The sequence below is a fragment of the Trachinotus anak genome, unplaced genomic scaffold (assembly GCF_046630095.1).
Source record: "Trachinotus anak isolate AG129_WGS33_773 ecotype Australia unplaced genomic scaffold, CSIRO_AGI_Tana_v1 ptg000012l, whole genome shotgun sequence".
Taxonomy (NCBI): Eukaryota; Metazoa; Chordata; class Actinopteri; order Carangiformes; family Carangidae; genus Trachinotus; species Trachinotus anak.
Window position 1 is genome coordinate 21,990,086 of NW_027273863.1, and position 15,198 is coordinate 22,005,283.

Sequence of the window (15,198 nt, forward strand, 5' to 3'; positions counted from 1 at the left end):
GTTCGGTTCAGGCAGACTATAGCGTAACACTGTAAGTCATTGCTGCATAAAGGGAGGCTGCACAGAAAAAGAACATGAGGGCGGCACTGGAGGCAGCGGGGTAAGAGCCCGTGCTACAGTGGCACCAATCTGGGGCAGGAAAACCTCATCTACACCAAACACACTAACGTTTCCAGAGGCAGTACTGCCACGCCGTGGTCAAAGCGTGATATGGCAACCAGACCGACAAAGAGCCCGGGAATAAAATGACCTCATCATGTCAATGTCAGCCTGAAGCTTTTAGCTCTGTCCCAGTTCAACACTTCATAACTGTAAGCTGGGGGAGTTTGAGGGATTTGCTTAATAATGCAAATTCATACTAAAATGCTCACTGAATCCATTTTGTATTGTATTATATTTATATTTTTATTGTAAATATTTTATTATTAAATGTTTCTATTTATATTTAAACCATCTGCCTGCAGTACTTGCTTTCCTCTTACTATTTTTATTGTTATGCACCAAAACGAATTCCTCAAATGTGAAAACGTAGTCGGCAATAAGCCTGATTCTGATGAGATTTTTCAGCGAGCTGTTGTGAAATTCACTATTGATCCACAGTGCAGTGCACAAAGGAAATAGAGGAGCTGCACACAAAGCAAACTGGGGATAAGCAAACTGATCCTTGAAAGCAAACCACTTCTCTCTGAGGTTGGACAGAAACAGCAGAGCAGCGTTTACTTAAAACATTTATTTGATCCAATTCTTTGGAATGTAATAGTCAATGATCAGAGTCTGAGACAACAGAGACGGATGAGTCTGGGCGCTGACCAGAAAGTCAAAGTACAAACAATACTTTTAGTCACTTAAGGCCTCACTGCTTTTCCATTTTTTTTTTACTTTCTTATTTCCTTTCTTGTTTTTTTCTGGATCTGAGACAGCAAAATTACAGAAGCAGTATTGAAAATAAAACATTTTTTCTTGTCATACAAGGGGAAAAAAATAAAAAAAATAAAACAATGGCACGTACATCAGTGACAGTACAAAAAGACAAGGTGATATTATACCAAGTAAATAAAATTGTTACGTTTCAAAGAGACGATATAAGCTTTTTCAAGAATGAAAAACATCTCTGTAAATTGTACATTTCAGAATTATAACACTGTCATCTGAAACCGTGTTAAAAAGAAGCAACAATAACACTGTCCTCTTCTACCTCCTCTCTCTCTTTTCATAAATCAACATCATAAACACATAGATTTTTTTTAAATATATCAGTGCAACATTTGTTTTCACATCTAGTGCTGCAGAATCCTTTCTTGTTTAAAAGGGAAGGAGCTTTATTAATATCTGTCTGACTCACCGGAGAAACACACACATTCCCGTCTCTAAAGTCAGACTGAAATTACATTTTCATCAACCCACAACCTTGTCTGGCAAACACAGTGCAGTTGATATTTCACTGAGAGAAGAAAAGAAACGATTGAAGCAGTGTGATTTTAAGAGCGAATAATGAGCTTCTCGACAGCCAGAGCACCTTCATTTGATTGGAAATGTTCGCTCAGGCGTTACTGAACTCAGACGAGGATTTGATTTGGATGAGGGGGTGGATTTCCCTCACAGTAAAACAGAAAAACTGGTCTCTAATGTCTCATTTTAAAAGGAAAGCATTGAGAATTGATTCTAAATTGATGCTGATGACCAGTCTCACCTCACGTTTTGAACTGACATGACGCCACAGACTGGAATGCTACATTAAAAATGGGCAGATTTAAGCTCCACACAAGACAAACACTGTTCTCCCTGTTGCTGATAAATGTGTCAGTCCGTATCACAGCTGCGTTTTTTAATCTTTGCAAGTACAATCGGTGACATAAACGACCGCAGAGTGAGCAGAGTTGTTCATTGTGAGACAAGTGACACAAGACTCAGTCCTCCCACCTGTACAGTGCAAGGAGCAAGCGACCAGCATCACAACACATTTAGCTGCAAAAGCTACAACACAGCGAAGCGGCTTTATTAGCACAAGGCTTTAACCAATGTTCACTTAAAAAACACCCAGATTTCAGTGTAACCTGATTTTCATCCAGGACTTTGTGCCCTCACAGATGTTGTTTCTGCAGTAAGAGGACGATGATCACAGTGGTTCACAGTGAATAAGACCCTTTTACAACAGTGACAGTTAAGAAAATGGTCCTGGATGTGAAGAGTGGTGAGTGAAATGTGGACTGAAGTCAAATAAGATTCTGATTATGAAGCAGAACCCCACAGAAAAAAAAGCAAAGAAATAAAACAAAAAACCACAGTGCTTTAACTGTAAGCGACGTTTTTAAAATCCAACTTTAACCTGTTTTAAATCAAAAAGAAAAAGACTTCAATTAAAAAATGAGCCCTATGGTTTACTGGGCACTTCTGTTGGGTCTCTGCTCTGGTATTAAACTCGTCTTGGTTATAAAAATGTGACTTTGCTCTGTGTGTCACTTCCAGGCCACTGTAGCTGAAGGGAAACAGGTTTATGAAGCATGATCAGCGTTGCCGTGACGGTCACCTGCTCACCTGGTGACTCATTAGTCACCTGTTGGGGTTGATAAACCTAATTAGATTTTTATATTAAAGATCATTGATACATTCCTCCTCTGATAGTCAACACTGACAGAACAGCGTTGTCACGGCAACCAGTAATCCTTGGTCAGTGTTCAGAAGCTTCCACATCCTGTCCACTCAGCAGAAGGTGCTGATGGAGCCGAGCGGAGACACGCTCAGTCTTTGTGGACACACTTCAGGTTCAGAGTTTAACAGTCATCTCGTGTGCCAGAGAGAATATGTCAGTCCCGATGATCCATCCTCCACACGCTGTCCGCATCTCAGTGGTACTGAGGTTGTCCGTTTTACCCTGTGCACAAAGCATCGCTTCCCATGAGGCTTTTCTCCATAATCCCAAAACCTCCTGTTCCCAGAACACAGCAACAAAATTGACAAAATGGCAACAAGAGAAACACAAAACAACAGGTTTGTGTCTCTGTCTCTATTTTTTGTACATTTTCTGAATTTTGGAGATTATGTCGAGTTTGATTCCAACATAGAAAGGATACTGCGGCACTTGTGTCTTTTTCTATATAAAAAGAAAAGGGCGCTCAAATATATTAAAACCTATGTACAATATGTTGGATGTGTCATGTGCCATGAAAACGAGGCATTCAGGGATCCTACACACGTTTCATTTTGAAATTCCAAAGTTTTCCAAAACCTAAAAGTTAACTTGGGTTTTAACATTTCAGTCTGTGTCAGTACAACCGTCATCAAGGCAAAAAGATCTACAGATCTACTCCAACTCACGTGTTAGTTGACAGTACATGACAAAAATCTGTTGTATAATCACAATCTCTTCCTGCGTGTTTGTGTAGGAACCCTGGACGGAACGCCAGCCGATGAGAAAACAACCAGCAGAAAACAAGGCAACGGAAAAACTGGAGGAAAAAAAAGGCACTGTTGGAACTAGACGCAGGTCAACGGGCCCGGATGGTACCCGCTGCACGCACACACACACACACACACACACACAGAAATATGCTTGCACTTCATGTGTACAGACACAGTAAACATGAGTGTAATGCACACACATGCAAACACAGCAACAGTCAGACTGAAGGACACATACACACCTTAAAAGCAGATGCATATGAATGTGACACATGTACACACACACACACACACACACACACATACACACTTACAGGGACATATGGCCTGCTAAAGAGCCAGATGTCAGAATAGCAAATTTCACATACTCTGCTTGTTCTGTGAAACTATGACATCTGCAAAAAAAAAACAAACAAACAAAAAAAAAAACAGAAAGACAAGAAAAACAAACAAACAAAAAAATCGAATCTTATCTTTCCATAAAAGTACACAAACGATACGTTCATCTGAATTGGTCTCAACACCAGCATGTGATTACATGAAATCAACAAAGCACACCAAAAAACAAATAGAATCCTTAGTTTTCTTCTTTTTTTTGCTGTACAGGTTCTTTATACACAGTGCCCCCTACAGGTCAGTCCCTTCCACCGCTGCTCCTGAGAAATAAAATTACATCGGCTCACTGTCAGCCCACCCTGCCGTGCCATTGGTGGCTTCAGCCCCCCGTGTTCCTCCTGCTTGATTGGCTGCATCATGTGTCCATGTGGAGCAGTCTCCGCTCCGCCTTTCTGTTCCCCCTCACGCCTCTGAGTAGTTAGTCTGTCCGTTCATCTTGTCCTTCTTTAGCTTCACGCCGTCCACCAGCTCAAAGTTATAGTTTTCCAGGGCTGATAAGTTCCTGTCTGTCATGCTGCCCTGCGAGCAGGCGCAGTACAGGACGACGCCGCAGATGGCGCCCAGGAAGACGCCCAGTGCAGACATGGCGATGATGGTGATGAGGATGGGGTCCAGGGTCTTCAGCATGTTGCCGGGGCCTCCAAGCTCGCTGGTCTCCTGTGAGAGGGAGTCTATCGCTGCAAGAGACGGAGAGAAATATGGACACAAGTTATGTTCCATTCAAATGAAAAAAAAGCCTCTGATTACAGGCTTCAAGGACCAGACTGGAGGTTTTACATGTTCTTCACTATAAACTACAAACGCTACATTCGGCTTCTCTCCAGGAGACAACACTCATACATTCATGTTTGTCTTCTGCTTTTAATTTATTTCATCCCAATATTACGACTTGTGAATGTTTTTTGGCAGTCGACCCTTAAATCCTGGATGTTAGACACACCACCAGAGAACTGGTTCCAAAACAGACAGTCCTCACAACCGCCTCAGCATGAATAATGATGTTCACAGAAAAACAGAGTTGCAGTTAAACTGTGGTGGAAAGTAACGTACGTACATTTTTTCAAATTACAATTATGAGGAATTTATAATTCACTTGTGTTGAACTACTCATTTATAATTATAACAAATACTGAGGTTTAACTAACTTTAGTTAATTTGCAGAAATAATGAAAATCAAAAAAGATGGGGTGTTATCACAGGTTAAGATATGACTTGATTGATCCCAGGGGTAAATTCACAAGCTACCAGGCAGTTTAAAATGTTGTTAAAGTTATTAGCCCCCACCTTTACCAGCTGCAACATTAAAATGATGAACACACTAATACATCTATAGTTACAATTCAGAAACATAAGTCATATTATTCTGGGCCAGTCTGCATAATGAGGCCTTTTACTTTAGGTGTTTATATTTTGATGCTGATGATTTTACCTAAATAACATTTAGAAACCACTGGTGGTGGACTGACCATCTGTGTCACATCTGTGTAAATTAAAATCAGCTGTGAAAGAAATGGAAACCATTGGAAAGAAAACAAACAAGATTATAAAAAAGGGCAGAAGCCACACAGAATGGAGATCCCTCACCTCTTCTATTGTTCTGACTGTTTTGGTCGCACCTCACTGGTCAATAACAATTCTACCATTCTGAACATCTATAATGAATAGTTGTGCTTTTGACTGAGCTGAAACTTCATTCACTGACCTTACTTTTCAAAGAGGTAATTTTATCAGTTTCTCTGTGTAGAGGCAGAGAAAACATTAAAGTCTGAGGAGATGTTTCCACTAAAAATGAGAGTAAAGGCTAAAGAAGTGGAATCAGAGATGTACGTACGCAGGATGAAGATCTCAGTCGGTGGAGATGTAGGAGATTCTGGATCTGAAAAGAAAATAAGAAAAGCAGCTGTTGTTAGTCCAAAGTCAGAAACACAAAACTAAACTGAACAGAAGTCAACGACATCAAACCATTCACCTCCGGTTCTAACAGCACATTACTGGACTGAGTATTTTACGTAGAATAACAATGTGATTTTTGGTGCAAGTGAGATCTAACACTGTTATACACACCCTTGCAGTCCTCTGCATTGAGCCCATCCATGATCTGGATGTTGTCCACAGCTACGTGACCTGTACTGCGTCTGTCTGCAACACCTTCCACCACCACCTGCAAAGTAAACGCAGTCAGTCATCTGCATTCATTCAAACAGAAGCTTTACATACACAGCTAAAAATAAAAAATAAAGCAACTAAGCTTTATAAACTTTTTCTTTAAAGGCATATTTACATGTGCAATATATAACTTGTTAAATCCCTATTGAAATAACATCAAATTAATGGTTTTGCTCAGTAAATTACAAAATTACGTTGATTTATTTTCAAATTATCAAGTGGAAACCGAAAGGATCTTATGAAGGCTCTTTGTTGTGGTGGAGGAGGGAAAAGTAAATGAGGTGAAGCTAAACTTGCATCAGACAAGGACTGATTTAAAAAAAAGACTGAGGATTTGTCATTTTTCTGTCAAGTTGACTGGAACTCATCCCAGTGTGCAGAGGCAAAAAAATTACATAAAAATAAACACACATAAAAAAAGCCACAGGTGCATCACAGGGCAATTTTGAGATTGTGTGTTTTGACATCTCCAGGACTCCATATTACCTGATACGAGACACTTGAATGTGGCAGTAAAACTCGTCCTTCCCTCCAGCGGTTGTCCTGACGACCACTGACCGTCCACAGGATCTGGTCCCCCTCTGCCTCCTTCCTCTGCTTGATGTGGAGCGATCCTGCATGTTCACCGAACATGTGATACCAGAAGGACATGCAGAGGTCTGCGTCCGGCGCTGTGATGGGCAGGCTCGCCAACCTCGCCATCTTTTCCTCTTCATCCTCGCCTTCGCCCATTTTACTGGGCATCTCTGTGTCAGTCAGCTGCATGAAGATGAAGTTGCCCGGTCTGCCTGCAGGGGGCAGCATAAGACAAGGTAAGAACTGACTGTAAACACATCACTGCAGATACTGACTGCTTCAGATGTCTGTAGCTTTTATATGAACATAAGCCTTAATGTGCTTGATACCAAGTTCAATTGTGACAATGAGTTTTCCAAACGCTCAAAGCCTCATGCATTCACTTTATTTCATTCACTTGTTGGCGTGATGTAGAAGTCTCTGCTGCTGTGAGGGTTTCACTGCCTTTTCATAAAGAGGGGTGCAATTGTTAAGTGTGACACTTGTGCAGCTCCCACAGACGTCAAACTCAGGGACTGGACAAGGTTTTTTGACAACAAAGGACTCAACACCGGCTTCCTTCTGACTTGTCATCACAAAGAGCTCATTTTTTACTTGTGATCTGGTTGAGTCAAGAAAATCAAGGTGAAATCATTCATTTTAGAGCTGCTGCTGTCTCCACACACACAAAAAAAAAATCCATCACAGGAGGTTTGAATGGAGGGAAGGCCAGAGAGCTGAGGCGTGTTGATGAATTTTAGTGCTGTATTTATTTATTTTTTTAAGTCAAGTATTTGAAGGTCGTGCATTCATTTTCAAAATGCTTAAAGGCTCAGAGCATGTTCTGCTCTTTTCTCCACAGACCTGAAGATGAAACATGTTTGTACAAAGATCTGAATACAGTTCTGATTCTTGCACTTCTTTACAATGCTGCTGATGTTCTGGAGAACTTCAGAGTCTTGATGTGTTGGTTCTTGTTTTGCATGGATCATGTTTATCACAGCGTTTTTTGTTGTTCTCTCTGGTTGTTTTAAGGCGTCATTTAGGTTGTTTGTGTGATTAAATCTTCTCCAGATTGTAGCATTTTACTCAGGATTGTGCAACTGTATTTCTGTGTGTTCTGATTTTGTTGCAGGTCTTGTGTTGCTTGTCTGTAACTCATTATCATTGCAGCTTAAGCTGACCAGGAAAAATAGATATTTAATCTCAATGAGAATTTCCTACAAGAAAAAAACCCCAACTTATTGTTGTTGTTGCTCATTAGTGCTAAGACAAACTTAAAGTTAACTCTCATTTGAAAGCTCATGTAAACTTCTTATCATAACATTTTTGTAAGGAAGAAGTGTAATTATTGCCAAAGGATGTTCAAACAAACAAAAATCTGGGCCTGTTTGTTTATACTTATGTTGGTAACTATCCCAACCAGAGTGAATGTCTCATTTCTTTTTAGTCTTTCACTAGGGAGGTCTTGGTTTTCATCAGTGTGCTCTGACTTATAGAAATTTGGACCTTTCTTTTTGAAGTTTCAAGAAATGCATAACCACCTGAGTGACTCCAGACCCTACATGACAACCAGACACGTTACAGTGCCAGGCCTAGTTAAGTCCATGTTCACAGTGTCTGTATCCTTCAGAGCAGGAATAAGGCCATGTGTCCAAAGGGGATTTCTTTCTACATCACAGGCATCTTTTTCCTCATTGCTTTAAACAGAAGATGGGTATTGTTGTGAATTCCCAGCAGCACTGAGCATGTTGAGTGTTATTTAAAGCTTTGTTAAAAATAATCCAACTTCTAGCAAAAGAGGGTTAGACAGGCTTTTCAACAGCTGCACGCGGAGAGCTCTCCCAGAGCATCTGTTGAGTGGTGCTGGTTAAAAAACCCTTGAACAAAAAGGTGAACATGTGTCTCGTACCTCTGTGGTCGTGGGTTGGCCCTCTGTGGATGGCAGGACCCTCGTTGGCCTGGATGAGCCACTCGGCCCCTGTGCCGGTCTCTCTGGTCCAGCCGCAGAATGACAAGAACTCAAAGTTGCAGGCGAACCACACGTATGCTGAAGTACAGAGAAAAAAACTGTAGTTAGAAGCTGGAAACTACAAACTCTACCCGATAAATTGCCTGGATGTTTAATCTAATATTACATTTGTTGTGAATTTTCTGTCGACTGACTAGTTGATTAATTCTTGCTGTGTTTTGTGTTTCTCAAAACATTATAGTCCTCAATGTGCTAAGCCCTCTGTTAGCCTGGGGGGGGGCTAGCTGCATCTAATACATGTATACCAATACATGTGGTGTCACCCGACTGCAAAGAACTTCATAAGACGTGTAGAGGTTGTAGCGATTCATGTCCCACCCAAGATCCCTCACTGGCTTCCCACCAGCCAACACTATCAAATATGTTTGATGCAGGTTGAAGCAGAAACACTGCTCCCTACAAATATCATTGTTTACATGAGAAAAAGCAAGAAGCTTTGCTTCCAGGCTGATCATCATATGAGTGCTGCATGCTCCTCCCGGCTACACACAGACAAACGGTCGTTTTTGTGTAAATTGCCTGTTGGACCAGGATTAGCTTGAAAACAGCCTTCTAGTCAAACCAAGAGCAGCAACAATGACCACAACACATTCTTACTAATGTGATAACCTTACATTGTAGCTGTCACAGTAACAAACCTCTATCTGCTCCTTTAAAACCATCCAGAGAAACTTTCCCAGAAGCATTACCTGCTGGACAGTTCTTAAAAAGCTGCCATGTGGCAAACTGTGTAACCTCTTCTTAAGTTTTACAGTGACAAGTCAAGGCTAGAAACTATGATCCTGTGCTGCTTTCACTGACTAATCCTCTTCAGTCGGGAAGGGGAGATGAGACAGCCTGAAAAAAGAACTGCAAGCCTTGTAACATCAATATTACTAAGCTGTTCCTGCTGTATTGTACACTCAGTATAAATTGTGTAGCTGGTGGACAACATATTGCACGAAACAAAAGGCTTGTGCAGACAGGAAGGGGTGAGAGAGCCATAGAGACGATTGTGATTGTATATGTCGCTCAGCGCTACAGGGCATTTTCCTTCACGGCCGCGGTGAAACACAGGAACTAAAACGTCACCGCTGATGGAAAACAGCGCCAACACATACATATGTTTGGGATCAGGACATCAAGAGGGATGGAGAGGAATGGAGGGAGCTTCCACACAGAAGGGCGTGGTGCCACCAACATGCGGCTGTGGCCCCCCGAAAAAACCCCAAACAGAAAAAAAACAACCTACGTTTCCCTCCCTTCTTCTGTGCCTGTGCCAGCAATCGACTGGCGGCAGCGGTTCACCACAGCATCCAAATGAATGCAGAGATCTGAACACTGGACATGTTGTTTCTGAGAGTCTAATAGGATGCAGAGATGACCGTGGAGCTGCACGGTAACACCCCCCCCTCCAACCCCGAGCTGTCTTCACGCGATGCTTTGGCTGGGCTAATTGAGACCCATGAGGCCTTTATTCTCTCTCTCCAGCTCTCACTATACCTCCATCCATTCCTCTCTTTTCACCTTCACTCTCACTCTTTCTATCTCATCTCTATTCACTCCTCTCTCTGGCTCTCCCTCTCTTTTCTTTCTTTGTCTCTCTCTGTCACTGTGACCATTTTTCTACCGTCCTGCCTATTCATCCCTCTCCCTCTCTCTCTGGCTGTTTACTCCAAATGTATTGAATTTGGTGTATTCACAAGGGATGATAAACTGTGAGATGATGCTAAGAAGAAGACATGAAGAATAAAAAACTGTAGACGACCAAAACAAATCACTGCATTTGGATTTGAATGCAGTTTGTCCATGCTCCTACAATTGGTCCATAAAGGTGATTTTAATGGATGGCTTTTAGAAACGTGTCTACTATTTTCCCACCATGTCTCCTAGTTTTATTTCGATTAATAAATTAGAAGATTGACAAAAATAATCAGCTAGTTAATTCGAGAAATCAGTTTGTCATTCTTCAAGCAAAAATATTGACACAGTGAAAATTATTCTCACATTTCAGCCTCTCAAATGAGAAGATTTGTTGCTTTTCTTTGTCACGTATCATTGTAAATTAAATATGATTTGTTTTTGGACTTCTCAAAAACGAAACTTTCGAAGATTACTGTGATTTTGGCTACATTTACTGATTAAATGTTCATTCAGAGACAAAGTTGGAAGCTCATTCACATCAGTTGCAGTGTGGTCAGCATAGAGAGGTTTGCCTACAGAGGGAAAATCTGACCTCAGTACTTAAGGGGCAACTATCTTCTATGTGAAGTCGCTAAAATTTTTGTCCAAAAAGTTGCTAAATTTGTAGCTCTGTGTTTCTCTGTCTCAACATGTCTCTCTCTTTTCCTCACTTGTCTCCATCTGTCTTTCCCCTGAAAATCAATTCAAGAGGATTAACTGACATGACAGATGAGAAAATATGATTAAAAACAAAACTATATTAACAATACTGTAAATCTAACATGTCCTTTTCTTCTCTCTGCAGTCCAGTTGTGTCGGAGCCGAGCTGGGTCGAGTCTAATTTGTGAGCTGGGACGATGAAAAATCCATTTACTCCCATGGAAAGTCAGTTTCATTGCTCTTTGTGATTGCGTTCAGTACTGTTGGTGACACTGAATGATGGGACCACTGGCTGAAGTAATGCGCTGATCTGGCAGCCCTGCACTGGCACATTCATTTGTACATCTCCCTGTAAAATGGTTCAGCTTGATTTTAAAGTTACTACACAGTGTAGAGAACAGAAGGGAGGATGTAAAGCAGGATGACAGAGAAAATAGAAAAGATAAAGACAAAAGGTGCGTTGAATAGATGAGGAGAAGATGGGAATAAATGAAAGATGAGAATATTAAACATGGAGGCAGATGGCGTTGGACATCCTCACCTGGAATGAAGTCCATGGTGGGGTCAGCCGCTGTGGTGCCTCCTGCTATTAACAGATGGGACAGTCAAAGTGAGGTCAAAGGTCAACAAGGCTGGTCCCACCCACACAGATGCCAACATACCCTCAACACACCTCAGTTTATAAGAAATCAATACCAAGTTTTCATGTTGTGTTGAACAGCAATTAAGAAAATATCAAATATTTCAAAATTCATCCAGAGCAGGTTTTGTTTTTTTCATAGGACTGTTCCAAGTTTTTAAAGTTCAGAAAATCAGGATAATGGATTTGATTACATGTGAAAGTAAAAGGGAAGATCAAGAAGAATTTTTGAACATGGATGTGGTGCAGAAAATTCACAGTCAAAAACAAAACTAAACAGCGTGAGGGAAGATAAGGGAGAATTTTTCATGGTCTAAGTCCAACAAGTTTTCAGTCTGTCAAAATCAGGAAGATACACAGTAGACATGAAAGAGATGACTGGCACAGGATGAAAAAGAAGTTAGACATGCAGGAGACTTTTATTTGATATCGCTTCTTAAAAAAGACTCGGCAAGCAGTTTACATAAATTATTCCAGTGTTCTTTGTTCTCTTTCAACCAGTTGTTTACATCTATTTTCTCATTTTTACCTTGTATTGTTTCACCTTTGAAACGTTTTGAGGGGCTCTACATAGGAGGAGGGTGGGAACTAAGTAAAAAGGGTTTCGGTGGTTTACCTGTCACTAGCTCGTAGTCATCAGGTGCCTCAGTCTCACCGGGACAGTCCTGTTGTCCCTCCTCACAGTCTGTAGCCGGGGTTGTGCCTGGTACGGTGATCGGGGCTGTGGTGGTTGCGCCAAACGTGGTCATGGGAAGTGTAGAGGCGATGGGCGTGGTGGGAGGTGCTGTAGTTGTAATGTCTGAAAAGGGAGATAGAGAAGAGACAGTGTGTGAGTGAGACAAGGAAGGAGCTAGAGAGAGAAATGAGAAACGTCAACAATGAAAGAGAAGAAACTGGAGATATTTAACAACATTAACATTTTGTATATTAAGTCTTTACATACAGCACAAGCCCAGTGGTTTGCAGGGTGAGTGTGTGGCCATAGGTATGTTGTTGTATTGGCTCAGTAGGTAAACATCTTTTCTGGCACTGGAAAGGTGACTACATGTCAGGGGCCTGGGGCTTTAGCTGCCGTTCAACTGGAGGAACATCAGACTAAATTTAGTTTCTTCCCCCAAAAAACTACTTTCTGAGCTAATGTTGAGTGAGTTTATACACTGAGTTTTCTAACTATCTTAACATGTCCAGAAAAATTAAAAGAACAGAAAACATGTCAAAAATACTGTGTAACACCTCATGTTTAGGATGCTGACGGACCAAATATTTATAATTCTCAATTTGCGGTGGAAATACAAACAGGAATTTGAAAATAACAAGAAACTGGAGACAAAGTGAGCCAAAGTGTTGTTGTAACCTTGAAGTCAGCTGGATTTCTTGCAAACAAGAATCCATCTTACCAGGCTCCAAGCCACAGTGGTGGGAGGAGCTACTGGAAGTTACATGGAAGTGACTGTTTTGGTTTCGTGCCTTTATGTTTCCTCATCAGTCTCCTGCTACGTCATATGATAGACAGATGGTTCATCCAATCATCTGCCAAGTTTATGAAAGCGCCTGCCCTTTTACAGAAGGTTTCTTACGAAGCCTTCCCAGATGGTTCCATGTAACAAACAGTCTGGCGTGTCAGGTTAGTGTTGTTGCTTGTTGCACAGCTGTTGCTTTTTATTACATTATCAATCTAACTAACATAAACTGCTACACAGTTCCTACACTGCTAAAGATGAAAATGCACACAAGACCGGAGGAAGGAACATTTGATCCTGAAGGAACTTTTGATCACAGGTTCCTGTGGGTTTTTGGTCTAAACAGGCCAATACACAGCTCTTTCGTGACATATAAATCTTCAAACCAGGAAGTAATCCCCTAAAGATTTGCTAAAGGTCGGGGACTTAGTTAAGATCTAACTGAAACATTTGAAGAAAGTTGAGATAGAGATCTAAGAGGGGACTGTGTGGTGGGACCAAGCCTTCAGCTCACAGTCAGATCATGTATCACCACAGCAGATGTACAAAAATAAGAGGTTACATTTAGCTAAATGTAAGAAGTATCTGTGCATTGTAATAACATTTGATGTGTAATAAGACCTTTGGCTTTGCCTTCTTTATGTTAGAGAGTTGTGACTCACTGGGAGGAAGACACATTAGGTTGAATACAGAACTCTCTCATCAATAACGTGTGGAAAACTCAAGGGTCTCAATTTATCTGAAGATTGAAGTGGTTGAAAGCCGCCGCTCATCTCCCATCAAGGACCAAAGTAATAATGACGGAAACCTCTTGTATCTTGGTAAATTCAGTCGATGTCTGGTGGTGTGTTTTTATGGAAATGAAGTAAGCGGAACTTAAATTAGCATATGTAGGCTATGTAAAAATCACAGATGGTCTGCATGTAATTAAACGTGTTTGCAACATTTTGAGTGGGATGGAGATTTCCTCGCACAACGGAGTGGATTGAAGAGGAGAGTTGCTGCTGATTTGAAATGATTGAAGGTGCACTGTAAGCTTGTTTGTTTCTCTCCTCTTGTTTTTATTCGCTTAAATTGGACTCCTGATGTTTTTGTTGAAACAGGTATCATGCTACTTGTAGGATTCACCGCTCTTAGAGAAACACACTCGAAGAGTTGTTCGCTGAAGCCAAACGACTGAATGAAATCCAAATAGTTAAAAAACTGAGCCCCATCAAATAAATATGAAAATAAAAAACACATTTTTTTGTTTACACTTCCATCATAACTAAGGAACCACGGGTTAATTAAACAGATTAAATGTCTGTACTGCTGGTAAACTGATCTTAAATCTAGCACCTTAAAAAGGCTTTTGATATCAACTTCAGTACATGTTGATTATTTAATAGCATCTAATCAGCTTATTTAGCTGTTAAAAGCACTTGAGGTCAAAACTTTATCATCATGCACATTAATGAGAAACGGCCTCAGTGAGCATGAAGGTGCACTGAATGATTGACCATGATTTCTGATGTGTATGACTGTGTGTATCTGTCTTTTCCAGTGTGCACATGTGGTTTGCATGCATTTGAGTTAACACATATGTGTGTAAAAGTACCCTTAGCAGACTGATTGAAGTGTCTCAGTCTGTGTCATGTCTCCTGTGGCAGTGTGTGTGTGTGTGTGTGTGTGTGTGTCTTTGTTCTTTCCTTTTGAAGTGAAGCTGTGTTCATCTGGGACAGACACAGATATGCAGCTTCAAATACCGCACTCTTTTTATATTTACCTCATATTTCTCCTTGTCACTCCCCTCTCTTCATGCAGACACACCCTGTATGCACTGGGATCATCCCTGAATGTAGCCGCATCTTGTTATAAGTTTATTTCTTATTCTAATCTGTTTGTTTAGTGATATAAAGTAGGGTTTGAGGACTGTTTCTTATGTTTTCTTTTGGATATATAAAGGCTTTTATTTTGTATACAGACTGATTTACTTTTACTGGACGTCAGAGGAAGAATTTTTAATGTATTTCCATACCTCTGTAAAGCACTTTGTGTCTGAATAGTGCTATATAAATAAACTTGCCTAAATTAATTTTATAGTTTGCACAAAAATATGTGCAGGGGGTGCAGCTATTGTATCCATGCTGTACAGTACACTGGCTGCCTGTTTGCTGGCACATTCTCTGCTTCTCACCTCTCAACATCTCAACTTACAAATACATCAAATATATTTCTATCACACAGTA

The 15,198-nt window shown here is 40.8% G+C and overlaps 1 protein-coding gene across 7 annotated transcripts in view; it reads right to left on the reverse strand.

Annotated features, from left to right (window-relative positions):
- Nucleotides 1-715: 715 nt before the first annotated feature.
- The window catches only part of LOC139629823 (neuropilin-1a-like), a 177,891-nt gene continuing 163,408 nt past the window's right edge, over nucleotides 716-15,198 (reverse strand). For all 7 annotated transcript variants that reach the window (XM_071492705.1, XM_071492704.1, XM_071492710.1 and 4 more), the window contains 7 exons: nucleotides 12,127-12,309; nucleotides 11,412-11,456; nucleotides 8,429-8,566; nucleotides 6,448-6,749; nucleotides 5,860-5,956; nucleotides 5,627-5,671; nucleotides 716-4,472 (listed from right to left, as the gene is read on the reverse strand). In XM_071492705.1, the coding sequence (XP_071348806.1) occupies nucleotides 4,198-4,472; nucleotides 5,627-5,671; nucleotides 5,860-5,956; nucleotides 6,448-6,749; nucleotides 8,429-8,566; nucleotides 11,412-11,456; nucleotides 12,127-12,309 (1,085 nt within the window). In that variant the 3' untranslated portion in view covers nucleotides 716-4,197. The remainder of the gene's footprint in view (nucleotides 4,473-5,626; nucleotides 5,672-5,859; nucleotides 5,957-6,447; nucleotides 6,750-8,428; nucleotides 8,567-11,411; nucleotides 11,457-12,126; nucleotides 12,310-15,198) is intronic.